Source organism: Meriones unguiculatus, chromosome 20 (genome assembly GCF_030254825.1).
Source record: "Meriones unguiculatus strain TT.TT164.6M chromosome 20, Bangor_MerUng_6.1, whole genome shotgun sequence".
Taxonomy (NCBI): Eukaryota; Metazoa; Chordata; class Mammalia; order Rodentia; family Muridae; genus Meriones; species Meriones unguiculatus.
The window spans coordinates 47890955-47915678 of NC_083367.1; the positions used below are offsets into that span (position 1 = coordinate 47890955).

General features: G+C 47.5%; 1 protein-coding gene across 2 annotated transcripts in view; it reads left to right on the forward strand.

The window, feature by feature from the left end:
• Bend3 (BEN domain containing 3) overlaps positions 1-24049 on the forward strand; it is a 38968-nt gene extending 14919 nt beyond the window's left edge. For both annotated transcript variants that reach the window (XM_021636434.2, XM_060373684.1), the window contains exons 2-4: positions 240-287; positions 754-953; positions 18450-24049. In XM_021636434.2, the coding sequence (XP_021492109.1) occupies positions 251-287; positions 754-953; positions 18450-20693 (2481 nt within the window). In that variant the 5' untranslated portion in view covers positions 240-250 and the 3' untranslated portion in view covers positions 20694-24049. The remainder of the gene's footprint in view (positions 1-239; positions 288-753; positions 954-18449) is intronic.
• Positions 24050-24724: the final 675 nt, after the last annotated feature.

Sequence of the window (24724 nt, forward strand, 5' to 3'; positions counted from 1 at the left end):
AGTTCAAGGCCAGCCTGGTCTACATAGGGAGTTCCAGGCCAGCTGGCTAGATAGTGAGGCCCCAGTTTCTCTTGAAGAAAAGTAAAAATAAGGGGCACACTTACTCAGATCTGTGGCAAAGCCTTTAATCATTGGTCCCATAGCTCGTCTGGGGGATGAGGAAGTTTCTCTGTGGGTAAGCAACATTAAGAAGAAAATCAAGCAATAAATGAAGACCTTGTCTTTATCTTTTCATTTAGTGGAATAGAAGATGAACCCAACTGAATTCAGTGAAGATGTAGAAGAAGGTAAAAAAGTTTTTAACTGAATATTTTGAATAGGTTACATATTCATATAGTCTCAAATTTTAAAAAAGTATTTAATGAAAAGCCTTCCTACCACTGTTGGCAGCTTCTCTTTCAGGTTGCTTCCTCAAAGCACAGAAAGATAATATTTAGGGGTGGGGTTGTAGTTCAGTTTTAAAGTTCTTGGCTTGGGTTGGTTAGATCTACTGCACACATAAGATATTTATTTTTTACCCATTGTCTCCTCTCTGCAAGACTTTTAAACCCACTTTGAATTGAAACATGATCTTCCTGTATAGCATTGGCAGGCAGTAGGAAAAAGATCATGTTGCTGGGAAGTGCCAGTCAGCAGCATCCTTGAGTGACAGTGTTAGAGGGTGGCCCACAAACACCTGTCACTTAGAGAACCCTGCTGCTCTCCCAGCAGCCTTGGTCTTTCCTACTGAGCCCCATTTCTTCTCTGCCATAGTTCTAAAAAATAACACTGTGAAGGTAGAGGGCGACGATGCCGCTGCGCTGGACTGCTCCCGGAACTCCAGGGCCCCTGAGAAGCACCCTCTGGACGGCGTCCTCACCGCCCTCCAGGATCCCAGCAAGCGGAAGCAGCTGGGCAGCGACGGCCAGCCAGACCCTGTCCCCAGTGTGAAGAGGAGGCGGTTGATACCCGAGGTGAGGGCCTCACTCCCTCTGGTCCAAGATGAATCTCTGTACTCGTGGGCATCTGTGCAGCTGTTGAGTTCTTGGGCGTGAGAGGGGTTTCACTTAAGCTGTCTCACTTCTAGCTTCAGCTTTTAGAAGGTACTCAGCTAAAATAGTCACCTATGTCCTTATGGGAATAGCAGAGTCTTTATAACACAACTGCTTTTGAGTTACGTGTTTTGCTCTGCCTTTAGGGATGACAAAAACAGTTAACCGATGACTACCATGGCTGTACCTGCAAGGCGGATCCTGGGAAAGTTGGAGTTGCAGGACTTTTCCTAGATTAAGCCTGCCATTTATATATACAAGGGACTGTTCCCTAAGGAACTCTCAAGTGAATCTTCCTTTCTGCCACAGTTCATCCTCTCACTCTCTGTATGTATGTTTATGTATGTATGTATGTATGTATGTATATGCATATACATACACACACACACACACACACACACACACACACACACACACATATGGCAGTGGTTGGCCTCAAAATTAAAAGAGACCCAGAGGCCTTAGCAGTCCTGGGATTCAAGGCATGTACCACTATGCGGTGCTTTTTTCTTTACTAGAAACTGAGCCCTGCCTCGGTGTTGGGCATCATTTACCGCCAAGCTGCATGCCAGATCTCTTTGTACTTCTTATTTTATTAAACAGAGTCTTCTCAAGTTGCCTACTCTTAGCCAGGCATGGTGCCGCAAGCCTTTAATCCCAGGAGACAGAAACAGGTGGGTCTCTGTGAAGTCAAGGCTAGCCTAGTCTATAAATCAAGTAAAGGACAGCCAGTGCTACAAAAAGAAACCCTGTGTCGAAAACAGAAAAACAAAAGAAAAAAAAGTTGCCTCTCCTGAGCTTTTAACTTACTTTGTTGCCCAACAGGCCTTGAACTTGCCATTCTCCTGCCTCCGCCTCCTGAGTAGTTGGCATTATAATTGTCTGAATTTGCTACATTTTCTTCTTTTTCCTTCTTGACAAAGGTTCACTGCTTTAGCTGACCTGTATACTACCTATGTCAATCAGGCTGGCTTCAAACTTGCTGAGCGCCACCTACCTCTGCCTGCCGTGCTAGGATTTACACCACCACACCCAGCTGCTGTATTTTGTAACCTCACTGGAAACTCCAGCTGCTAATTCAGACCCAGGGTCCCCTTAGCCCTTTCATTCCCGCCCCTCCAGATGATTCTTTGCCTTACTGCGACCTTCATACAGGATCTTCTCTCCGTACCCACACTTCTAATTCCCTGTGGACCCCCACCTCTAAGGTGTGAGCAAGATCTCCTTAATTCTTTCCTGAGGCTCCCTCAGCCTTTTCTTTTAACCCACCTCTATTGTCTCTTCTACCCAGCAGCTTGCAGAAGCGCAGTCTACCAGGCAACCTAAAGAGACTTGTGAAAATACAGTTGAATGAAACAGTGAAAGAAAGCAGTTCATGAATGACAGAATTTAACAATGGAACTAGAATCACTAAGGAGACCTAAAGTCGGATAAATCTGAAAATGAAAAACTTAGGAAGTCAAACAAAAACCTCAGAAATAATACCCACCAACAGAGGCATGGACATTTGCTTGTTGTCTTGAGCTGGGCTATGGGCTGAGAGAGGGAGAGAATGGCACATTTGCCTCTCACAGGCTTCCGTTCAAGTGGGAGGTGAAAGGTACTCGATAAAGCAGTAGGGACTGAGGAACGAGGCCTGAGCAGGGCGTGTAGCTAGGATGGAGCTTTCTATGGTCCTGCAAAAACAACTTTTATTTTAGTTCTAGGAAAACATTTCCCCAGCGTGTTGCCATACTTGCCTTTGGGAGAACCAGATTTGAATTCTAGCCTGCATGTGCACACAGCTTGGAATTTTCAGTCCTGTGCACCAGGGATTCTGCCCTCTTCGTGAATGCCTTCCCTCTGAGACAGAGGCTGCCTGCCCTGGTTAGCCCGGAACACTCTAAAGCAGAAGCTCATCTCAAGTTTCTGATCCCGCTGCTTCTGCCTCTGTGGCTCCATCTATAGGTGTTCAGGAGTGTGCCTGGCTTATCAGTGCAAGGGGTGGAATCCAGGGACGCTGGGCGAGCGGTGTGCCAGCTGAGCTACACTTCCAGCTGTAGTCACTGTTGTGGTGCTGTGAGGAGACAGTGTTACCAAGCCCACTCTTTGGAAAGAAAGCATTTAATCAGTGTCAGAGGGTGAGTCCATTGTCACTGTAATGGTGAGCATGGTCGCATGCAGGCAGGTGATGGAGAGGTAGCTGAGAGCTGTATGCTGACCCCTGGGCAGAGAGACAGACAGAACACGCTCCCAATGACACTTCCTCCAACATGGCCACACCTCCTCATCTTCCCGGTGACTAATCTCTGAACCTGGGGGGAGGGACATTTGCATTATTTATTTATTTACTTTCTTAATTCTGGTTTTGTGAGACAGGGTTTCTCTGTGTGGCCTTGGCTGTCCTGGACTTACTTTGTAGACCAGGTTGGCCTTGAACTCATAGAGACCCACCTGCCTCTACCTCCCTAAGGGCTGCAAGTGCTGGGATGACAGGCGTGTGTCACCATGGCCATCTGTGAGGGGCATTCTTATACAAACCACCACGGGAACCCTTAGTAACTTTTTATAGTATCCTTTATATAGGTGTGTTTTATTAGGTTTACGTCTAAGTCTTTCTTTTGCATTTATTAATTTACTTGTGTGTGTGAGAGAGAGTCCTGATGTGCATGTAGACAGCAGAAGACAGCTCGTAAGGGGTTGTTTCTCTCCTTCCACTGTGTCCTGGGAATGGAATTGAAATCATTAGTCTTGAAGGCAAGCGCCTTTAGATTTTATTTATTATGTCTTAGGTGTATCATGTGTTGCCAGCATTTATATCTGGATACCATGTGGTTGCCTTCTGCTCTCAGGGACCAGAAGAGCGCATTGGAGCTCCTGGGGCTGGAATCACAGATGGTTGTGAGCCAGAAGCCAAACCTTGGCCCTTTCGAAGAGCAACCAGTGAATTGTTTTAACCATTGCTCCGTCTCCATTGGTCTCTCCAGTTCACGAAAAAGCCCCTTCCTTCCAAAGACCCTCACTTCAGTTTTCTTTCCATAGTTTATTACATTAGTACAATGTTGAACAGAAATGATAAGAGGAGACTCTGTTCCAAATGGTATTAGAAGGTTTCTAGTTTTCACCACAGACTTTTGAGTTAGAGTAGGACTACAGTAGATAATCTTTTTAAATTTTTTACTCGCATCAAGGCCAGGGTGTGCATGTGTGTGTGTCAGAGGCCAACTTACAGTACTTGTTCTTTTCTTTTTCCTTTTATGAGACAGGGTCTGTAGCAGGTGGTTTTTCCTCCCGTCCTTTAACTCCCAGAATAATAGCTCATGAGACTCATTAAATATTAAACAGACACCTGGCCATATAGCTAGGCTCTTCTGACTAGCTCATAACTTAATAACCCATTTATACTAATTTTCATTCTGCCATGTGACTGGTTACCCGAGCTCAGTGCCATGTGGCCTGTCCTCCTCACATCTTGCCAGCTGAATCTTCCTCGTACCTGACTCTAACCTGGAATCCCTCTGCCTACTGGATGGTCCACCTCCTATTTCCTGCCTAAGCTAGAGGCCATAGGTTTGTTTTTGTTTTGTTTTGTCTTTTTTAATTGGTAGGTGTTATAGATTCCTTCTATAAGGATCTCTCTGGATAGCTCTGGCTGTCCTGGAACTCACAATATAGACCAGACTGGCCTCAAACTCACAAAGGCTTCTGTCTACCGAGTTCTGGGAGTAAAGATTTGTGCTGGTAGTTTGTTTTCTCCTTCCAACATATGGATTCGAGGAGTTGAACTGAGGCCCTCAAGCTTAGTGGCAAGCTAAGCTATAGCAACCCAACTAGTACTTTACAAAGTTAGTCCCAGCTTACTTAGACTTTTTATTATGACACTTGGGAGGCAGAGCTACATGGATCTCTGTGAGTTTGAGGCCAGCCTGGTCTACAAAGTGAATCCGAGACAGCCAACGCTATACAGAGAAACCCTGTCTCAAAAAAAAAAAAAAAAAAAAAAAGGAATTTTTATTATGAATGATGTTAGATTTGGGCATTTATTGATAAAATCACATGACTGGTTCTCTTTTACTTTGTTGTGATAGATTACATTGTTTTCAAACATTGAAATAGCCTAGATCTGGCCTAGATCATGTGTTGCTTAAAAGAAGGAAAACCCCAACCATTCTATTTTACCAATGAAGACTCAGGAGCCAGATGATGTAGTGATGCTAGCTTAGAGAGGCAGAGAAAGTAACCAGCTAACCTTCCTTCTCAGCTCAGGTCTGGATGGAAAAAACCCAAAAGGCTCACTAGCTCAGCTGAAGCCCAGGAGCAAAAGGCCAAAAGCTTCCTAGCTCAAAGCAGCTAAAGCCTAAAGCCAGAGCTTGAGCAAATAGTTCTTCTTCACACTGTCTTAAATACCCCTCAACTCAAAGTCCCTCCTACCTTTTAATCCACGTCAGCTGGTCTCTCGACCTAGGGTTAACTTTATTAAATGCAGTGTACAGAAAGCTTCTAGATTAAAGGTGTGTGATAGGGCTCAACCAAACCAAAGAAACAGGGTTTTACAGGTCACTATTTTGGGCTTCGCAGTGGGATCAAATATCTTGCAATAACCATGCTCTATAGTTCAGTTTGTTTGTTTTTGGTTGATTGGTTTTGGTTTTTTGAGACAGGATTTCTCTGTGTATCCTGTTCAGAATACTCACTCTGACTGGCCTCAGATTCAAGGATCTGCTCACCTCCGTCTCAACTTCTATGTCATAGTGTTCAGGGCTAACCAGGGCAGCACAGCCTGTATCTTAGAGGGGAAAATGTTCAGTGGAGAGGGCGGAATCCCTGGTGCCCTGGGACTGAAAATTCCAGGTTGTGTGCAGGTGCAGGCTAGAATGCATGCTACTCTACACCCGGCAGGTAAGTTTTATTCATTGTTAGATTAAGTCCGACAGTATTATATATAATAAGCATTCCTGTATCTGTGTTGCTGGGTAATACTGTGTGGAGATTTATTGTGTCATCTGGTTTTAATATTAAAGCAACCTGGTCTCATTGAAGGAATCAAGATATAATGTCTATCTTCTTCAAGATACTGTAGAAAAGTCCTACTGGGCAGGAGATGTGATTCATTTGTGCTTATGTAGGATGCAAAAATTCTGGGTTCAACCTCCAACACTACATAAAATGAGTGATTATAATGGTGCAGGCCTGTAATCCAAGCATTCTGGGGTTGGAGGCAGGAAAATCCCAGCTTCAAGGTCAGGGCTATTCTCAGCTACTTAGCTACATAGTTCTATTGAGGCTAGCCTGGAACAGATGGGTGTGGTTGAGAGGATCCTATAATTTAAAGACATGAAGACATGGCTCTGTGTAACCAAGGTTGACCTCTGCTTCCTGTGTGGTAGGATTACAGTGTAGTGCTGGAGCCTGAACTCAAGGCTTTGTCCATGCTAGGCAGGCACTTCATCAGCGCTACACTCTTAGACCCTAAGTTTGTCTGGTTTTTGAGGCAAAGACTTTCTATACTGCGTACCTTAGGCTGGTAGTCCTGCTGTATCAGTCTCCACCACTGTGGGCCATCTCTTCCTTCAGTGTTTATGGGATATGCCTTTGAAATCATCAGTTTTGCAAGACTATTAGTTACCGGTTCGTCTTCCTAGTATGTTCAACTGTATTTAAGATTGTCTGTTTCTTATATAAGTTTTAACAGATTGTGTCTTAAGAAATTGGGTTTAATCCGAGTTATCAACTTGTCTTCCTCCAAAATGCAACCGTAGAGCAATATTCCTCTTGTTATCCTTTTGGTGGCCATGAGGTCTTTAGTGATGGCTCCTTGTTTTTTGTTTTGGTTTTTGGTCTCATGAAATTCCGACTAGCCTCACACTATGCACCAGGTCACACATGGAACACAGGATTCTCCTGTTGCCGCCTCCCAAGTGCCGGATCACAGGTGTGTGCCACCATGCGCAGCCTTAGATCTGGCTTTTGTAATGTATGCTTTCAGTGATGCATATTTTCATATTTTAATCTTACTCAATTTGATAAGTTGTGATTCCTTCTTTGACCCATGTATTATTTAATATTTATTTCCAGCATTGAAGATTGAACATAGCTCCTCGTGCATTCTAAGTAAGCACTGGTGTGCACCCCCAGCCTAGATCTCGGTACTGAGTCACATGGTGGTTGGTTTTTAATTATCAGCTTGAAGGTCTGTAATTGCCTGGGCAGAGAGTTTCAAGGAGGGATCTTGTGGATCAAGTTGGTGTGTAGGGATTTGTCTTAATTATGTTAATGGGGGGGGGGGAGAACTGCCCACTGTGAGTGGTGCCATTCTCTAGGTGTCGGGGTGGAGAAAATGAGCCAAGCTAAGACATAAGACAGCAGGCATGCATTCATCGCTCTCCCTTCCTGATTATGAGGTGTGAACTTCTGTGAGTCTCTTTGTTACATTTAGGTAGTGTGTTACCACTGTTACAACAGTTTACTCCTAGGTAGGGGGTACATGAGCTTCTGGGCAATTCAGTCTAACTTGCCATACCAGTGCAAGTGCTAGGATTACAGAGCAGACCGTCATGTCCAGTTTTTATGTGGGTTCTTGTGTTGTCGGGCTTTAACTGGTTCTTATTTGTTGTTTTTGTTCTTATTTTTATTTTTTTTATTTGTTGTGTTTTGTGGTTGTTATTTGGTTTGATGTTTTGTCTTCTGGTACAGGGTTGTGGGTTTTTGTTTGTTTTTTTTATTTCAGTTTTTTTGAGACAGGGTTTTTCTATGTAGCCCTTGGCTATCTGTAGACCAGGCTCCTTGAACTCAGAGATCTGCTTGCCTCTAGCTCTGGGATTAAAGGTGTGTGTTACCACTTCCTGTCCAGAACAGGATCTCACCGTGGCCCATGATGGCCTTGAATTTACTCTGCACTGAACATTTTTACAATAGTTCCAATGCTCCTGCCTCAGTCTTCACACTGTTGGGATTATGGGCTAGCTCTTTTTAGGTTTTGTGGGGGGTTGTTTTGTTTTTTGAAGCATGGTTTCACCTTGTAGTCCTGCCAACAGCTGTAGCCTTGCTTGGTATATGTTCACTATGTAGAGTAGGCTAGCTTAAAAGTCATGGAGATGGAGTCTGGAGAGATAGCTCAGTGGTTAAGAGTTCTTCCAGAGGACCAGATTTCAGTTAATTCCCAGCACCCATATGGTAGTTCATAACTGCTTGTAACTCTAGTTCCAAAGGAATCTAGCACCCTCACACAAGCATACATGCAGCAAAACACCAATTCACATAAAAATAAATAAGTTTTAAAAATTTAAAAAAAGTCACAGAGATCAGCCTGTCTGTGCCTTCCCAGTGCTGAAATTACAGGTTTGTGCCAATAGTATTCTGCCTGTGTGTGTGCCTGCATGCCAGAAGAGGGCACCAGATTTCATTAGAGATGGCTGTGAGCCACCATGTGGTTGCTGGGAATTGAACTGAGGACCTCTGGAAGAGCAGCCAGTGCTCTTAACCTCTGAGGCACCTCTCCAGCCCCATACGACTCTTTTGAAATCTGTTTGTTTTGTTTTGAGACAAGGTATCTTTACATAGCCCTGGCTGGTCTCCAGCCCAGAGATCCACCTGCCTCTTCAAGGGCTAAGACAGGCACCACCACCATACCGACTTTCTTTTTAGGTTTTAACTGAGCATTTGTTGGATTTCATTTTCTCTCTTTTGTCATAGCAACACCCCACACCCCCACCTCAGCCCCAGTGGTACCCTAGAATACAATATACACCTAAAACTTTTAAAGTTTTCAGTCGCAGGAATATAAGCGCATACAGCATAGGCACACGCGGACCGCTGTTAGGTAGGTAAGAGTACTCTTTGTTTTCTTCTTACATTTCTTTGTGTCCGAGGACATCTTGCAGGAGCAGGTGCTGTCCTTCCATCTTGTGTGCTCTACCCCAGGAGGCCAGCATGCTGCTTTGCTGTTATTTAACAGACCTTTCTGAGGTCCGGCCTTGTCCTCCTCCCCCACCACCCCCTCCCTCCACAGCTGCACTCTCCCTTCCCTCAGGTCATACAGGCGCGGACAAAACACCGTAAATGAATAAATACACTGTGCTCCAGAACATTCCAGAGTAGTTCTGTTTTTAATTCCTGTGCCACAGTCATGAAGGAATTCTTCTCTGACATTTACTGAAGACCTAGAACTTTTTGAGGTAAAACCCACAAAACGTGGATATCTGAGACCTGTTGGAGCTTTTCACTCTGAGGCTTGTTGCCTGACTCATCAACGTTCTGGTTTCCCCTCCCTGCCCCTGCTTCCCTTGGAGATGTCTGCTCTTGCCTGTCCTCTGGGTGGCTGTAATTCTCTGTGCTCACTCTCAGGTTCTGGGGTGGCTGTTGGTTGTTCCCTCTCCTGTCTGGATCCTAGGAAGGTTGTTTTTTTTTTGTTTTGTTTTGTTTTGTTTTTTTTAAATTTGTTGGCGCTGTTAAAATGAAATAGGACTTTCAAGTTCTTTGATAGAGAACCAGAATCCCAAAAGTGCTCTGTTCCTTTTTATGACCAAATAATAGTCCACTGTGTATCTCATTTTGTTTACCTATTTATCAACTGATAAACATTCGGATTGCTCTCATTTTGTAACTGTCATGAGTAATATTTAAGTAAGACAATTAAAAAAAATCTCTGTCTGGGCACTGTGGCGCAGCACTCACTCGGGAAGGCAGAGGCAGACAGATCCTTGTGAGTTCAAGGCCAGTCTGGTCTACAAAGTAAGTCCAGGACAGCCAGGGCTCTTTTACAGAGAAGACTGGTCTCAAAAAATCAAAAAAATAAAATCTGTGTATGGTGTGTGTGTGTATGTGTCTGAGTGTGAGTACAGAGCTTCTGTGTTGGAAGTCAGTTGGTTACCAACCCCCTGTTTGTCCCTCCTCACCTTTCACCTTGAGACAAGCTCAATTCGTTGTTCACCTCTGTGTACACCAGACTGGCCCACCCGAGAGCTATGCCTCCCATCTCGCCTTAGGAGTGATGACACTGTGGATGTCCGCTACTGTGCTGGCTTTTGGGAGGTTTGGGGATTCCACCTCAGTCCTGCACACTGGCACAGCAAGGGCTTTACCCTTGCTCGGAGCGTCTCCCTAGCCTCGGTGACCTCGTGAAAGAGCTGTGATGTCCGAGGAAAAAAATTGAACTTTCACACCCTTAAGCAGTTTTTGTTTTTGTTTTGTTCACTTATTTATTTGTTTATTTGCTTATTTATATATATTAGGTTTTTTTGGAGACAGGGTTTCTTTGTGTAACCCTGGCTGTCCTGGAGTTCACTCAAACTTACAACCATCCTCTGCCTCCCAAGTGCTAGGATTATGGGTGTGCACCACCACACTCAGCTAAATCTTCTGTTTGTTTGAGTTTCTTTTTGTTTTGTTTTGTTGTGAGGCAGGGTTTCTCTGTGTAGCTCTGGTTGTCCTGGAACTTCGTCTGTAGCCTTGAACTGAGGTTTACCTTCCTCTCTCTTCCCCAAGCTGAGACTAAAGGGGTGTGTTGCCACCTTTAATCTGCTTGTTTTTCTTCCCCAAACTTCCAGTCTTAACTCCCTAATCTATAGAACACCCGCAGCTACCCCCTTCCACACCTATCAGAGGGAAACCAGCACGGGCTTTCTTAGAAAGCTGTGTGATCCTTCTACGCCAGTGGTACCTCCCTCCAGTCAGCTGTGGCCTTCCATTGCTGCCTTCTACCCGGTGGAAGGAGGCAGAGCAGGGACCCAGGACCTCTGGAAGAGCAACCAGTGCTCTTAACCACTGAGCCATCAATTCACTCCCCTAACACCTTGTTTATGACTGTCAGTTGATATTGGAACTTCGAAGAAAAACAGCATTCTTGGAAAAGTCTGACAAGGACTGTAGGAAGACTGGCTCTGCCTCCCTGGAGTGGACATGGTATGCACAGCCATAGTTTTATTTTGTTGGTTGACTGACTTGTGTGTGTGTGTGTGTGTGAGTGTACCATGGCATGTGGCGTGTGGGAGAGGGGCCGTCAAAGAACACTTCTTCCACCATGTGGGTCCTGGGGTCAGGCTTGGTCAGGCTTGGTGGCAGACTCCTTTACCCTGAGTCCACCTTGCCAGCTTGGTAATCACCTCTTTGTTCACAGCAGTGCTGGGAAGAGGTTAGCTCTGTTCTCCCAGGGCTTTGATCTGTGTTGATCTTCCACTGTGGCTGGGTTTTCAGTTGGAGGGTAGAAAAGACATTTCATTCATGGTACACTCAGTGTCCTATACGGATCTGATTGCTGAACAACCTGGGGGGTTCCTAAGCTGCCTTACAGAAACTGAGGCAGATAGAGATTGCCATTTTTTCCTATTAAAGGGAGGAAGGCTTAGAACTTGGTACTGCCAAGCCTGCTTCATTGGGAACAGTGCACTTACCTGGGAGCTGGTGTGATGAGGGCTACAGAGATGTTTGTGAGGTGCCGTGGGAGTCTTAGATGGGGACTCCTACCAGGTTCTGTGCATGGCATCGGGAAGCCTGAAGACAAAGAAGCATGAGAGGCGGTCTGAATGTGACTCTTTCCGTGCCCAGGGTCTTGCTTAGTTCCCAGGGGCCATTTTTCTATCAGCTGTAGGTAGAGGGAACCCGAGAGACCTATCACTTAAATGGAGAATTCTGTTGAAAATGCAAGGTAAGTATTGCCCTCACTGCCATGATTCCAGAGCAGTGCTGTTAGCCTCCTACCTCCACGTCACATGGCCTATGCTTGATGTCACATTAATTTTCCACTCCTGCTTCCCACAGGCATGCTGCTCTCTTGGCCTTCCATTTTGCTGACTCCCTGGACACTGGTTAGCCACTCACCATTCACTGAACTGAATTCAGTAACTGCTCTAGGATCTGGGGTCTGATGGTGATGGCCAGTACTCCCGCACTGGTGGCCGTATCCCTGGTGTCTCCCCAGGATGTCTACTGCCTCTCACTGGCAGGGTCAGCCTCTCCTTTAATCCCATTCTCCAGCTGAGGTCTTCAGGCCTCTCGCAAGCCTGCAGGTGCTGGTGAATGAAATGCCCGTCAGGATCTAGGCTAGATGCTGGCATCAGAGCTAGAGCTCTGCCGCAGGGTACCCATATGGCGGGAAGATGCACCTTGGAGAATTGGGAACTATCAGCCAGATACTCAGTGCCAGGTAGCACAAATTTTAAAGATATCTTGATATCCCTAGACAGCTGAGCAGAGACTTTTATCAGCAGCAGCAAACGCAGCCGGTGCAGTGTTGCCTTGGCAGCATTTGTGGAATTAATTGAACACAGAATTGACAGGACACAAGTGTAGGGATATCTAAGAACCTTCCATTTGGCTACTTGTGTTTTGTGTTGAATTCATTCTGTGAGTAAAGAACAATTGCCCTCTACTGGGACTCTTACTTTTTTTTTTTTTTTTTTTATTAAACTCTTTAGTAAAGGGTGTTCCCATTAATATAAGATTTTCTATTATGCTTGGTAGGAATGGCAACATTTGTTTTAAAAGACTAAGACTAGCCAGACTTGGTGGCATATGCCTGTCATCCCAGCATACAGGGAGGCAGAGGCTAGTAGATCTCTGTGAGTTCAAGGCCAGACTGATCTACAAAGCAAGCCCAGGACAGACAAGGCTATATAGAGAAACCCTGTCTCAGGAAAGGAGGAAAGAAGGAAAGGAAGGAAGGAAGGAATTAAGGAAAATAGACTAAGACTGGGTTGAAGAACATGGGGGCAGTTTCCAGTCAGGCATTCTCTCACATCCTGCCCGCACAGGAATGTAGAAGAATCCAGAGATTTATTGAGTCAGTGTCCTAGGAATCTTAACCTGTATCTCTCTTCCATATTGTCCACTTGGGCAAGTCTCCTTCCAGAACACTGACTGTACAGTAAGTGTCCCTCTAATGACGTTAATGTTAGCGCAGAGTTCTGCTTCATGTGTGCAGGTGGAACCGTTTGTTATGAAGCAAACATTGCTTATGAAAAGTGCACAGGCCACATGGTACACACCTTTAATCCCAGCACTGGAGGCAGAGGCAGGCTCACATTCCAGATAGCCAGGGTTACACAGAGAAACCTGTCTCAGGAAAACAAACAAACAAAAGCTTTTCTGTAGCATTTGCAGTTATTGTGATTACAGACTCGAAACTTTCCATGTCGGCAAAACCCCATGATGTGTGAAACTTAATATTTTGGTTTTATTTTATTATTCTTTAATTACTAATGCATGTGTGTCTGTGTTGGAACGTGCAGCTGAGTGCAAGTGTCCCAGCAGGCCAGAGATGTCTGGAGTGGCTGTGAGCTACTTGACGTTGGTGCTAGGAACCAAACGTGGGTCTTGCAGGCACAAGCTTCTCTGCTGAACTGTAGCCCCAGGCACACCCCCTGACCACCAGAATTATTTTGTTGCGATAGAACTTAATACATAAAATTGCTGAAGATCTAACTTGGTCTACAGAAATTGACAAGCCAGAGTTTGCTAGGGCAGCGCTCCTGCAGTGGCCTACCGCTGCACACCCTCCAGAGCCAGGCTGCTCGGGTGTGCATGGGTGCGTGCAGTGGAGCGGCACTGGCTTGGATGCCCATTTGTGCCCTTACTTTTCTGTTCTGTGTGTATTTTTCCTCTTCCGTCTTTTTCTTATCTTGGTTGTGACGCTGGGTCAACTTCTTAACATGCTAACCTGAAAAAGATTATCAGAGGTGAAGATTCTCCTTGTTCTTCTTCAAAGCTTCATACTTATTTAGCTGACCCTGCTTGCAGCTTCAGCACTTGTGCTGCTTTTCTGTCTCTGACTAAGGAAAGCATGCATAATCTGGCTCAGACACTGAGCCCACAGGGAACCACCACAGGCGGTTTGGGTGTTTCTTTGTTTTTGACAGTCTGATAAGGACTTTAGGTCTCACAGCATGAACCTCCTGAAATCTGCCTGGCACAACCACATGTGGATTTTGGTGCTTTCCCAACTGTCTTGGTATAAAGGTAAACAATCCTGTTGCCAGCCCATGACAGCATGCCAAATGCTGGACCATTCTGAGTGCCTCTGAGCACCAGAGTGAAGATTCAGTTTTGTCTTCCCTTTTCTGACCTTTGTCTTTTTATTGTTTAAGATAGGGTCTCAGCCGGGTGCGGTGGCACACGCCTGTAATCCCAGCACTCTAGGAGGCAGAGCTCGCTGTGAGTTCGAGGCCATCCTGGTCTACAATTGGAGTCCAGGTCAGCCACAGCTACACAGAGAAACCCTGTCTCAAAAAAGGGGGGGGGGTTCTCATGTAGTCCAGGCTGGCCTAAAACTCTGCTTCAGCCTCTCCAGTATCGATACTGCAGACAAGCACCGCCACGGCTAGCTGTGCATGGTGTTGGGGTCCCAACCTGGGCTTTCTACCGATTTGGTGACACTCCAGTCCTTTCACTTTAAAAAACAAGCTCTTTCTCTGTAGCCCAGGCTGGCCTCAAACCCCCAGCAATCCCGTCTCTGCTTCCCAAGAGCTGTGTTCCTTACTGCAGTAGGAAAATCTTGTCTAAAAACTAGGAGGGGTGGGGCAGGCTAAGAGCCCATACAGCGTTTTCAGAGTCCCCAAGTCCAGCACTTGTCAGACAGCTTACAGCTGCATGTAACGGTAACAGTTTCTGAGCTCTGAAGGTTCCTGTAGTCACATGCTTATACCCATACACATGCAAATACGTACACATAATTTAAAAATATTTATTTTGTGTGTACAAATGTTCTCCCTGCATGAGGTATACGTACCACATGAATGTCTGGCGCCTGAGGAGAACAGGGTGTCAGATCCCCTGGAACTGCAATGTCAGCTGGCTGGGAGCCATCGTGTGGGCGCAGGGAACCAAACCTGGATCTTCTGGAAGAGCGGCCCAACCTATTAACCAATGAGCCATCTCTCCTAAAAGTAAATGAATACATTTATTTAAATAAAATTTAGGAGGGCTGGGTTTAGCTCTGTGGCAGAGCATTAGGGTAGCTGGGTGTTTGAAGTCTAACATGCCTGAGGCCCTGGGGGTCAGGGGCCAGTCCTTACTCTCCTGGCAAATAGCCAAACAAAAGAACTCTCTGAAGTGTTTATAATCCCCTTCCGTTCAGTCTCTTTAGTCTCCCGAGCGGCGCCTGTGCATTGAGAGCGACCATGACAACTTAATAGAGGTCCACACCATTGCTTCTCCTGTGCTTAAGAAGGGCCTGTTGAGTATAATCTCATCATTAAGTATCTCCTGTTGTTTGGCCCTGTGCTTGGCACGTAGTCTCTCAAAAACGACTTGCTGCAAGACAGAAGCTGAGGCATGAAAGGTCACACAGGGCAGGCCCTGACTGGTGGCCGAGCACCTGTGCACTTTCCTACCTCTCTGTCCTTGTGGCTTTGTGAAGCCGGGTTTTGTTGTGTGTGTGTGTGTGGGGGGGGGTGTTTCTTGCTTTGTCTGTTGTTTTGATCTTTGCCTGCCCTCTTTTTCTTGGATGTGTTTGGCGAGCATTCTGCTACAGTGCTCCACCCCAGCTTCCAAGGCTTTCTTTTCTTAGGCAGAGACTGGACAGTGGGAAGACATCTGCCTATGCCAGGAGGCAGCAGGATTAAAGGTGCCTTCAATCCCAGCCTCTGAGAGGCAGATCTCTGTGAGTTCCAGACCAGCCTGGTCCACAGAGCTAATTCTGAGACAGCTTGACTTAAAAAACAAAACAAAACAAAATCTGCCCTGCTGTCGTCAGCAGCTACTCAGTGATTCTTCTCTGTTCCGGCCACTGGACTTGGCTCAGGTGGAGGACAGATCAGAAATGGTATGCTCCGTTATTCAGTGTGATGAGAGGGGAGGGGTCACCCAGAAGGAGCAGGCGGCAGACGACCCACCACCTCTGTACCCAACCAAGGGAGCCCTCTGCCTCGGGAAGTGAGATGCATGTTAGCAGAGTTAGGGACCGGGGCCACTGACCCCATGTGTTAGTCTCCCAGATCTACCACAAAGCAAGCACTTGGCCACCTTCATGGGAATCAGAACGTCGTCACAGATGCCTTTGTGTCCCTGACCCTGTAACTCAGATGGCGTCAGGAGGAGAGGGAACCCCCATCTTTGAAGACAACAGAAAGCCACCACCAAAATCAATCCGGGAGAAGTAAATCCTGGGTGGGGGTGCAGTGTGGCTCAAGCTGAGTCTGTGTAAACAGCCCTGGGTCAATCCCTGGAAACGCAAGAGTTTCTTTATGGCCAGGCTGTTCTCCTGTGACTCTGTCTTACCTTAAAGAAGGTCCAGGAGGTGCTTCACCTATCAGAGCATGGGGGGTGCAGGAAGCAGCCTCAGTTCATTTTGCTGGAGCTGCTTTTCTTAGCACTGTTAACGCCAGGGTAAGCCTTACCTATTGAGTGACATTTCACCCCACGTTTGTTTGGGCTACAAAGAACTCATGTTCAGTTCTGTGCTGAGACTGGTTATCTTGACACAGACCAGCCTGGGTGGGGTACACTGAGGCCACACTGTCTTCTAGACCCTGAGGACCCTCCAGTACCCAGGAGCCTAATGCAGAGCCACAGCCCCCAGTCTAGTTCAGCAGACCTCGTGCTGTGGATATTCGAGTTTGAGCACCGCTGGGCTCGTCTGTGTTTTCCCAGCTGTGGGAGGAGGATCTTGGGTGCCCCTGGAGTGTGCATGCTCCCCTGTTACCTGCCGCTACCACTCACTAATCTGCACGTATATATCCTAGTAAGTTCCGGGTTCAAATTAAACGTTTGTTAAGAATAGCTTCGTTATTCATTTATAACTGAGGTCTGTTAATAGTAAGTGAGGTATGTGATTTGAAGCTGTGGCTTGTGTGCCTGTCAGTCGGTCACCACCCCAGTCTGTCTTTCTCCTCTGTCCTTTGTGCCTCCCACCCATTGATCCGGCAACCATTGATCTGTTTTCTGGCACTATAGTACATGTGCTTTCCAGAATTTTTATACAGGTGAAATTGAATAATCTGGCCTTTTGATTATATGGCTTCTTTCATTCAACAGTCATTTTTGAGGTTTATCAGCTCTTTTTTTTCTTCCTTTCTTTCTAAATGTGGTATCATATAACCCAGGATGGCCTTGAACTTCTGGTCTTGTTGCTCTTACCTCCCAAGTAGTGGTGCTAACATGTACCCCTATGCCCGTGTTTAATGTGTTGGCTTGGTTTGGTGGTTGTTTGTTTAGTGGGGGTCAGTGCTGGAGTCTTGAATACTAACAAGCACTGTACCACTAAGCTAGAATTTCCAGCCTCCCCCCCCTTTTTTGACAGCCTTATCCAAGGATTGTGCGCACACTGTATCCAGCTAATGTCTAAGTTTAAGTATAGCTGTGTGTGTGTTGTGTATTTAAGTCCAGCCTTGCTGGGCTCGGTGGTACACGCCTGTAGTCCCAGCACTCAGAGAGGCAGAGGCAGGGGGATATCCGTGAGTTTGAGGCCACCCTGGTCTACAGAGTGAGCTTCAGGACAGCCAAGGCTATACAGAGAAACCCTGTCTCGAAAAACAACCCCCCCCCCAAAAAAAAAAAAGTTTGGCCTAAAACTCATAGCAAATCCTCATGTCTCTTTTTGGCTGCCTGAATTCCTAGGGTATTAAGAGCCACTAAACCTGATCCACGACCTATTTTCAATTAAAGTTTGGACTAAAATAATTTATTCAATATTTATTACATATGGATATCCAGTCATTCAGAATTATTTGATGGAAAACTCTGCTTTTGCCCCCAAATTACCCTTGATTCTTTGTCACAAGTCACCTGTCTTTCTGCATATAAAAAAAAAAAATCTCGGAAGACATCCGCTTTGAAACAGCGACCACAGAGGCAAGCAGCAAGGTCCCAGAGCCTGAGCACAGGTTTGAAGCTGAAACTGGTGAGAGGAGAGGATGGGTGTGCTACCCCAAGCTTCTCCATAGTGCTTACTCTTTTCCACAACTTTGGTCAGAGGAGGCTGGTCAGTAGTCCCTAGCCAGCACTCAGGAGCTCAGGAGGGGTGTTCATCTATGGCACTGGGTGGTGCTCTCCTCCCCTGGACTGCTGGCTTCGGAGGGATGCTGTACCAGTGGCCATACTGAGGTGGCCCTCAGTCAGTGACAGCATCTTGGCTCCACGGACCACAGGAGGTTCTGGTCCAGCCTTTGTCTAACGTGAACCAATGATGAGTCCTGGCAGCCATAGAGCAGGCAGCCTGCTGCTGTGCTCCTGCTATCTGCCGTGTGCCTCATGGAAACTTGCTCCTAGAAGCTACCCTAGCCAGAGCTGTAAGGTGTGGGCCACCATGCGATCTCGATAATGGCAGGAGACCTTTCCCAAGGAGTAGGGAGATGGGACAAGTTAGCCCCCAGATACTACTGTGTACTTGTGGTACATTCTTGGGTGGACAGGGAAGCATTGACCTTGGGCCCTTTGTGCTGTCCCAGCCCAGTTTAGTGCAGTGTGTCAGAACACCCTCCTAACTGCACAATGGTCTCTGTTTCTTAGGCACTCCTGGCAGGCATGCGCAACCGTGAGAACAGCTCCCCCTGCCAGGGCAATGGCGAGCCTGCCAGCAGGGGCAGGAGTGGGAGCTGTGTGTGGCCTGCTGAAGAGGAGCCTTCCAATGAGACCACCACACCTTCCTACAAGAAGCCTCTGTACGGCATCTCCCACAAGATCATGGAGAAGAAGAACACGCCCTCGGGAGACCTGCTCAGCCCCTACGAGCTCTTTGAGAAGGCGAACTCCAGCAACAGCCCCTCTCCTCTGCGCCTGCTGAATGAGTCTCAGAAGCGGGACTGTGGTGCGGGGGTCGCCGCCGACGGGGACCCCAATATCTACTTCCTGATCCAGAAGATGTTCTACATGCTCAACACGCTCACGTCTAACATGTCCCAGCTTCACAGCAAGGTGGACCTGCTCTCCCTCGAGGTGAGCCGCATCAAGAAGCAGGTGAGCCCTTCCGAGCTGGTGGCCAAGTTCCAGCCTCCCCCGGAGTACCAGCTCACGTCTGCCGAGCTGAAGCAGATCGTGGAGCAGAGCCTGTCCTGCGGGGACCTGGCCTGCCGCCTGCTGGTGCAGCTCTTCCCAGAGCTCTTCAGCGACGTGGACTTCTCCCACGGCTGCAGTGCCTGTGGCTTCGCCGCCAAGCGGAAGCTGGAGTCGCTGCACCTCCAGCTGATCCGCAGCTACGTGGAGGTCTACTACCCCGCTGTGAAGGACACAGCTGTGTGGCAGGCCGAGTGCTTGCCACAGCTGAACGACTTCTTCAGCCGCTTCTGGGCCCAGCGGGAAATGGAAGACGCCCAGCCGGGCGGCCAGGTCACCAACTTCTTTGAAGCAGACCAAGTGGATGCCGGCCACTTCCTGGACGGCAAGGACCAAGAGGAAGCTCTGTCCGTGGACCGCAGCAGCACCATCGCCTCGGACCATGTGGTGGACACACAGGACCTCACTGAGTTCCTAGACGAGGCCTCCTCTCCGGGGGAGTTTGCGGTGTTCCTCCTGCACCGGCTCTTCCCGGAGCTGTTCGACCACCGCAAGCTGGGCGAGCAGTACAGCTGCTATGGCGATGGCGGCAAGCAGGAGCTGGATCCCCAGAGGCTGCAGATCATCCGCAACTACACGGAGATCTACTTTCCGGATATGCAGGAGGAGGAGGCGTGGCTGCAGCAGTGTGCCCAGCGGATCAACGACGAGCTAGAGGGCCTGGGGCTGGAGGGGGGCAGTGAGGGCGAGGCCCCACGGGACGACTGCTACGACTCCTCCAGCCTGCCAGACGACATCTCGGTGGTCAAGATAGAGGACAGCTTCGAAGGCGAGCGGCCTGGCCGGCGCTCCAAGAAGATCTGGCTGGTGCCCATTGACTTCGACAAACTGGAGATCCCACAGCCTGACTTCGAGGTGCCAGGCTCAGACTGCCTGCTGAGCAAGGAGCAGCTGCGCAGCATCTACGAGAGCAGCCTGTCCATTGGCAACTTTGCCTCCCGCCTGCTGGTGCACCTGTTCCCGGAGCTCTTCACCCACGAGAACCTGCGCAAGCAGTACAACTGCAGCGGCTCGCTGGGCAAGAAGCAGCTGGACCCCGCCCGCATCAGGCTGATCCGCCACTACGTGCAGCTGCTCTACCCGCGAGCCAAGAACGACCGCGTCTGGACTCTGGAGTTCGTGGGCAAGCTGGACGAGCGCTGTCGGCGCAGGGACACGGAGCAGCGGCGCTCCTACCAGCAGCAGCGCAAGGTGCATGTGCCTGGCCCCGAGTGCCGGGACCTAGCCAGTTATGCAATCAACCCCGAGAGGTTCCGAGAGGAGTTTGAGGGGCCCCCGCTGCCTCCTGAAAGGAGCAGCAAAGACTTTTGCAAAATACCCTTGGACGAGCTGGTGATCCCCTCGCCCGACTTTCCGGTGCCTTCCCCCTACCTGCTGTCAGACAAGGAGGTCCGTGAGATCGTGCAGCAGAGCCTGTCGGTGGGCAACTTCGCCGCCCGGCTCCTGGTCAGGCTCTTCCCCGAACTCTTCACGGCCGAGAACCTTCGACTGCAGTACAACCACTCCGGGGCTTGCAACAAGAAGCAGCTGGACCCCACGAGGCTGAGGCTCATCCGCCACTACGTGGAAGCTGTCTACCCCGTGGAGAAGATGGAGGAGGTGTGGCACTATGAATGTATACCTAGCATCGACGAGCGGTGTCGCCGCCCCAACAGGAAAAAGTGCGACATCCTCAAGAAAGCCAAGAAAGTGGAGAAGTGACAGGGCCAGAGCTGCCCAGGAACTTGGGTCACCGCAGGCTGCGCAGTGGGTGTCCTTGGGACTGAGCTTTCTCTCCGGGCTCTTGTATGGTATCCACAGACAGGCACCTTATGTCAGTGGGGAGTGGTTTCCTACATTTGCACACGTAAACACCTACCCAGCCACAAGAAAGAAGCCTTGAATTCGGTCTCTTGTATTCATGCCTTTGTTCTGTGTTCCCTGGTGGCACAGCCAGAGTTTGGGGTAGCCAAGCTGTGAAATCAGAGAATCGGTAGGGTAGGGTCCCTTCTCAGGGCTGGGGCGCCTTCCCTAATTCTTACAGTTCAAAACACAAATTTAGAATAGATGTGGCCCACAGCTCCAGGCAGAGGTCGGTGGACCTCTGTGAGCTTGAGGCCAGTCTAGTCTACGTAGTCTATTCCAGGGCTGCATCATGAGATGTCTCAAAAACGACAAAATGCAAGCCGAGCAACTTCTCTCCCCATGTTTTACATCTTCCATTTTTATCTTTTCTTTTTCTTTTTTTTTTTTTTTTAATTAAATGAAACCATTTTAAAGAAGATCATTGGGCTCTTTGGGAGCCATTTTATTTAGGGAAAAAAAAACTTTTAAATATTTGAGATGAGATGCTCTAAGATTACTTCAGTTGCCAGGATTTTTAAAGAGGATTTTAGATTTATGCTTTTTTTTTTTTTTTCTTTTTTTAAGAAATGCCATGTTCAGGCGTTCTGGATAACCGGCTTCAGGTGGCCTAGTGACTGGTTTACTAATCCTGTGTTTGGCATCTGATCTTGGAAGCGTCCAGAGGCCTCTTGGATTCAGCAGACAGGACGGATAGAACTAGTGTGTGGCCCTTCTGCTCGATGTGAGTTTCCTTTCTGCTGTGGTCCCCAGGAAGGTTACCTGTGGCTCAGCCTGCCTGCCACTGCGATGTGGTGCTCACTGTGTAGACGAGAACACTGGAAGATGCTATGAATGTAGATAGAGGTGGAGGCACAGTTCTTACGGTCTCCGTGCGAGCTGTGTCCTTCCGTAGCCCTGTCCCTTCTCCACACATCGCTGCTGGCTTGGAGGGACAGACACATTGGAACGCAATGTGTAGGGACATTTTTGTGTGATTTATGGGTGGGCTTCTCTTGGGTTCACCAAGAACTGTTTACTTTCCCCGTATTTGTACAAAGCCCATGTCCCCAGACCTCAGTGTTAGCTCCTCCCACGAACAGCATGGCCTTGAACCTCCAAAGCCCAGGCTCTTTCGCAGGTGTTGGAAGGACCCAAACCATCTTAAATGAAGCGCCCGTGCCCCTTCCCAGCCCCTCAGACCTTTTTCCCTCAAATCTTCCAGGAAGTTCTGCCTCCCTCCCCTGGCCCATCCCTGGCATGGAGGTACACACCTCTATGTGCCCCTCCCCCACTAGGGCCAGATGCCTAAGAAGGAAAAGAAACATCGTTTCTCAAACTGAATCCATCTCATCATTGACCTAAAGATTGAATTGTCCAGGGTAGTCATAAAGCCCTATTAGGGGACATTTACAGATGGTGATAACTTAATGGCTTAATATTTTGCTACCTTAATATGCAGAAATGATAGAAATAATCTATGAATTTTCTCATACCGATAAGAACTTTAGTTCTAGAAGACAATATGATGTAATTTTGCATGTACCCAGTGGCCATTTAAAAAAAAAATTTCTGAATACTATGAAGCTTCTATTCATTGACATTTTCATATTATTTATGCTGTAACTTTAAGCCTAAATTATTGACATTGGGAAGTGCCCAGTGTGGCCTTCTGTCAATGTCCACACCCGTATCTCCTTACTAAAAAGTGAGATGAGGACTCCGCAGACAGCAAGGCAGCCTTGTGCCCAGAAAGTACGGGCAGCCAGAAGAATCTCCTTTCCCCTCACTCGGGTCTCTCTCTAATGCCTTAGTCACACACACACTACCCCAAAGATGGCTGTGGTGCCCTCTCTCACTGCTTCCACTAGAGAATTCCACAGGCTTTGTTCTGAAACCGAGAGGATTCCAAGCCATGTGAAAACTGTCCTGCTTTCTGGAGAGTGGAATGTGGCCCTGCACCATCAGAAGCACAATCGGTTACTAAGTTTTTAGAAGCCCTGTCTACTCACATCAGAGAAATGGCGGCTTCTAGGAATTAGAGCGTGACTTTTTGTAAAACAGAGCGTGTTGGATTCTGGGAAACTGTATTTTGGTTTCCTGAACACTTTAACTATGTAGGGCTTCTTCCCTGCCCCCCCTCCCCTCAAGCCCCAAATCCCATTGTCCCTTTCAGTGAAAAAAGGTGGACACTCGGGGAGCTGTTTCCTGGCCCCGCTGGACTGTATGGTGTCCTCACTTTCCCATCCATACAGGGCGGTTCCAGTGGGCTTTTTTTTTTTTTTTCATGAAGCAATATAAATATAAAATACTTATTTTTTCAGAATTTAATAGGTCTCATGAAATCTGTTGGCAATTGCTTTCCTTGTTCCCCATCTAAATTCCTTTGTTTGTGTTTTGGATTATTTTTGCCTTTTATCCAGAGGACTAAAGATTAGCACAGACATTCTGATGTTAAGTAAAATAGTATGTCACAGTAGGTGGTGTAATGGTCTTGGTTTTCTCTGTTAGCAAGTTGTAAAAGAATGTATGAAGATAGTCTTGAATGTACAGTGTTGAATCCTGCTTCAGTTCATGTGGCCATGTCTGTTTGATGACAAATGTTTGTCAGGGAATAAGTGTCTATTGTCATTAGCGCTCAGTGCCCTCCCCCTTCAGTGTTGAGCCCCAAACCTTCCTTTCTATTTAAGTGAGGGGGTGAGGGGTTCATATCAGCAGCAATCATCAACCAACCAACGGGATCTACTTAGTGGTGACTGGATTTGGCCTGATCACACCACAGTGTGGCCACTTGGGTTCTTGTAGAGATTGCCTCAGTTTCTACCATTCCCCTAGCGATTGCCTCTTTCCTGATCCAGAGGGACCTGGAGACTCCTGGTTGCAGGTCACTGGGTCATTCTGAGGTGGGGGTGAGAGCCCAGGGGCTGCTACTGCTGTGGGAAGTCCTTGCCTCTGGTAGATCCAGCCTTAATGTCTGACATCCCAGGAAGAGCAGACCCTGCACAAGTGGATATCAGTTACTACTGTGAGGAGTAATAACAAGAACAGTTTAACCAAAGAGAATGAGAGACCACATCATGTCTGCCTGTTACACTGATTTGAGTGCGCCCTTAGAAAACTGAATGTAACACAAACCCAGGACATTTTTGGAAATTGTATGCTCTCTAGCAACTTTGTGTGAATTTTTATACAAGCACTGTTTTATTAATTATATAAAATAGAAAAAACTCTGGTCTCTTAACAGTTCATTTCTTTAGAGTGTGTCTAAATCTGTCAGCCTGTCTGTGTACCTTCCTCCCAGTCCCAAGGGAGAACGTGTGTGTTTGGGAACTACGGTGCCTGGGAAAGGTTTCTGTTTGACCACTGGGGCGTGACAGAACTCACCGGATGAATCCTCCAGTCCTACTGTGCACCGAGGGCAAAAGGAGACACTCCTCATCTGACCCTTCTTGCTCCCCTGGCCTCATGCTAGCCCTGCCCACCGCAGCTTTGACCTTCTGACGGGGTCTTAGGCACCACATGCTGACACAGCAGAGGGTGAGCTTGTAGGTCACTTCCCTTTGACCCCAGATTTTCTACCTTGTTATATGGGATGTAGTTTCTCAAAGCTAACCTGGTAACAAAAAGATGTCTGTTACTCCCCTTTGGCTGATGAAAAAACCTCAGTAACATTTTAGAAATTAGCAGTTGAGAGTTCAGTTCCCAGCAACCCCATGGTGACTCAGGATCGTCTATAATGTGATCTGATGCCCTCTTCTGGCATTCGGGTGTACATGCAGACAACACTCACATAAAAAAATTTAAAGAAAGAGAAATTCACATGTATCAGGCTGGCAGAGGGGTCTTTATTGTTGAAGCTGCAAACTGTTCTCAAGGAACTAGAGAGATGGCCCAGAGCTTAGGAGCCCTTG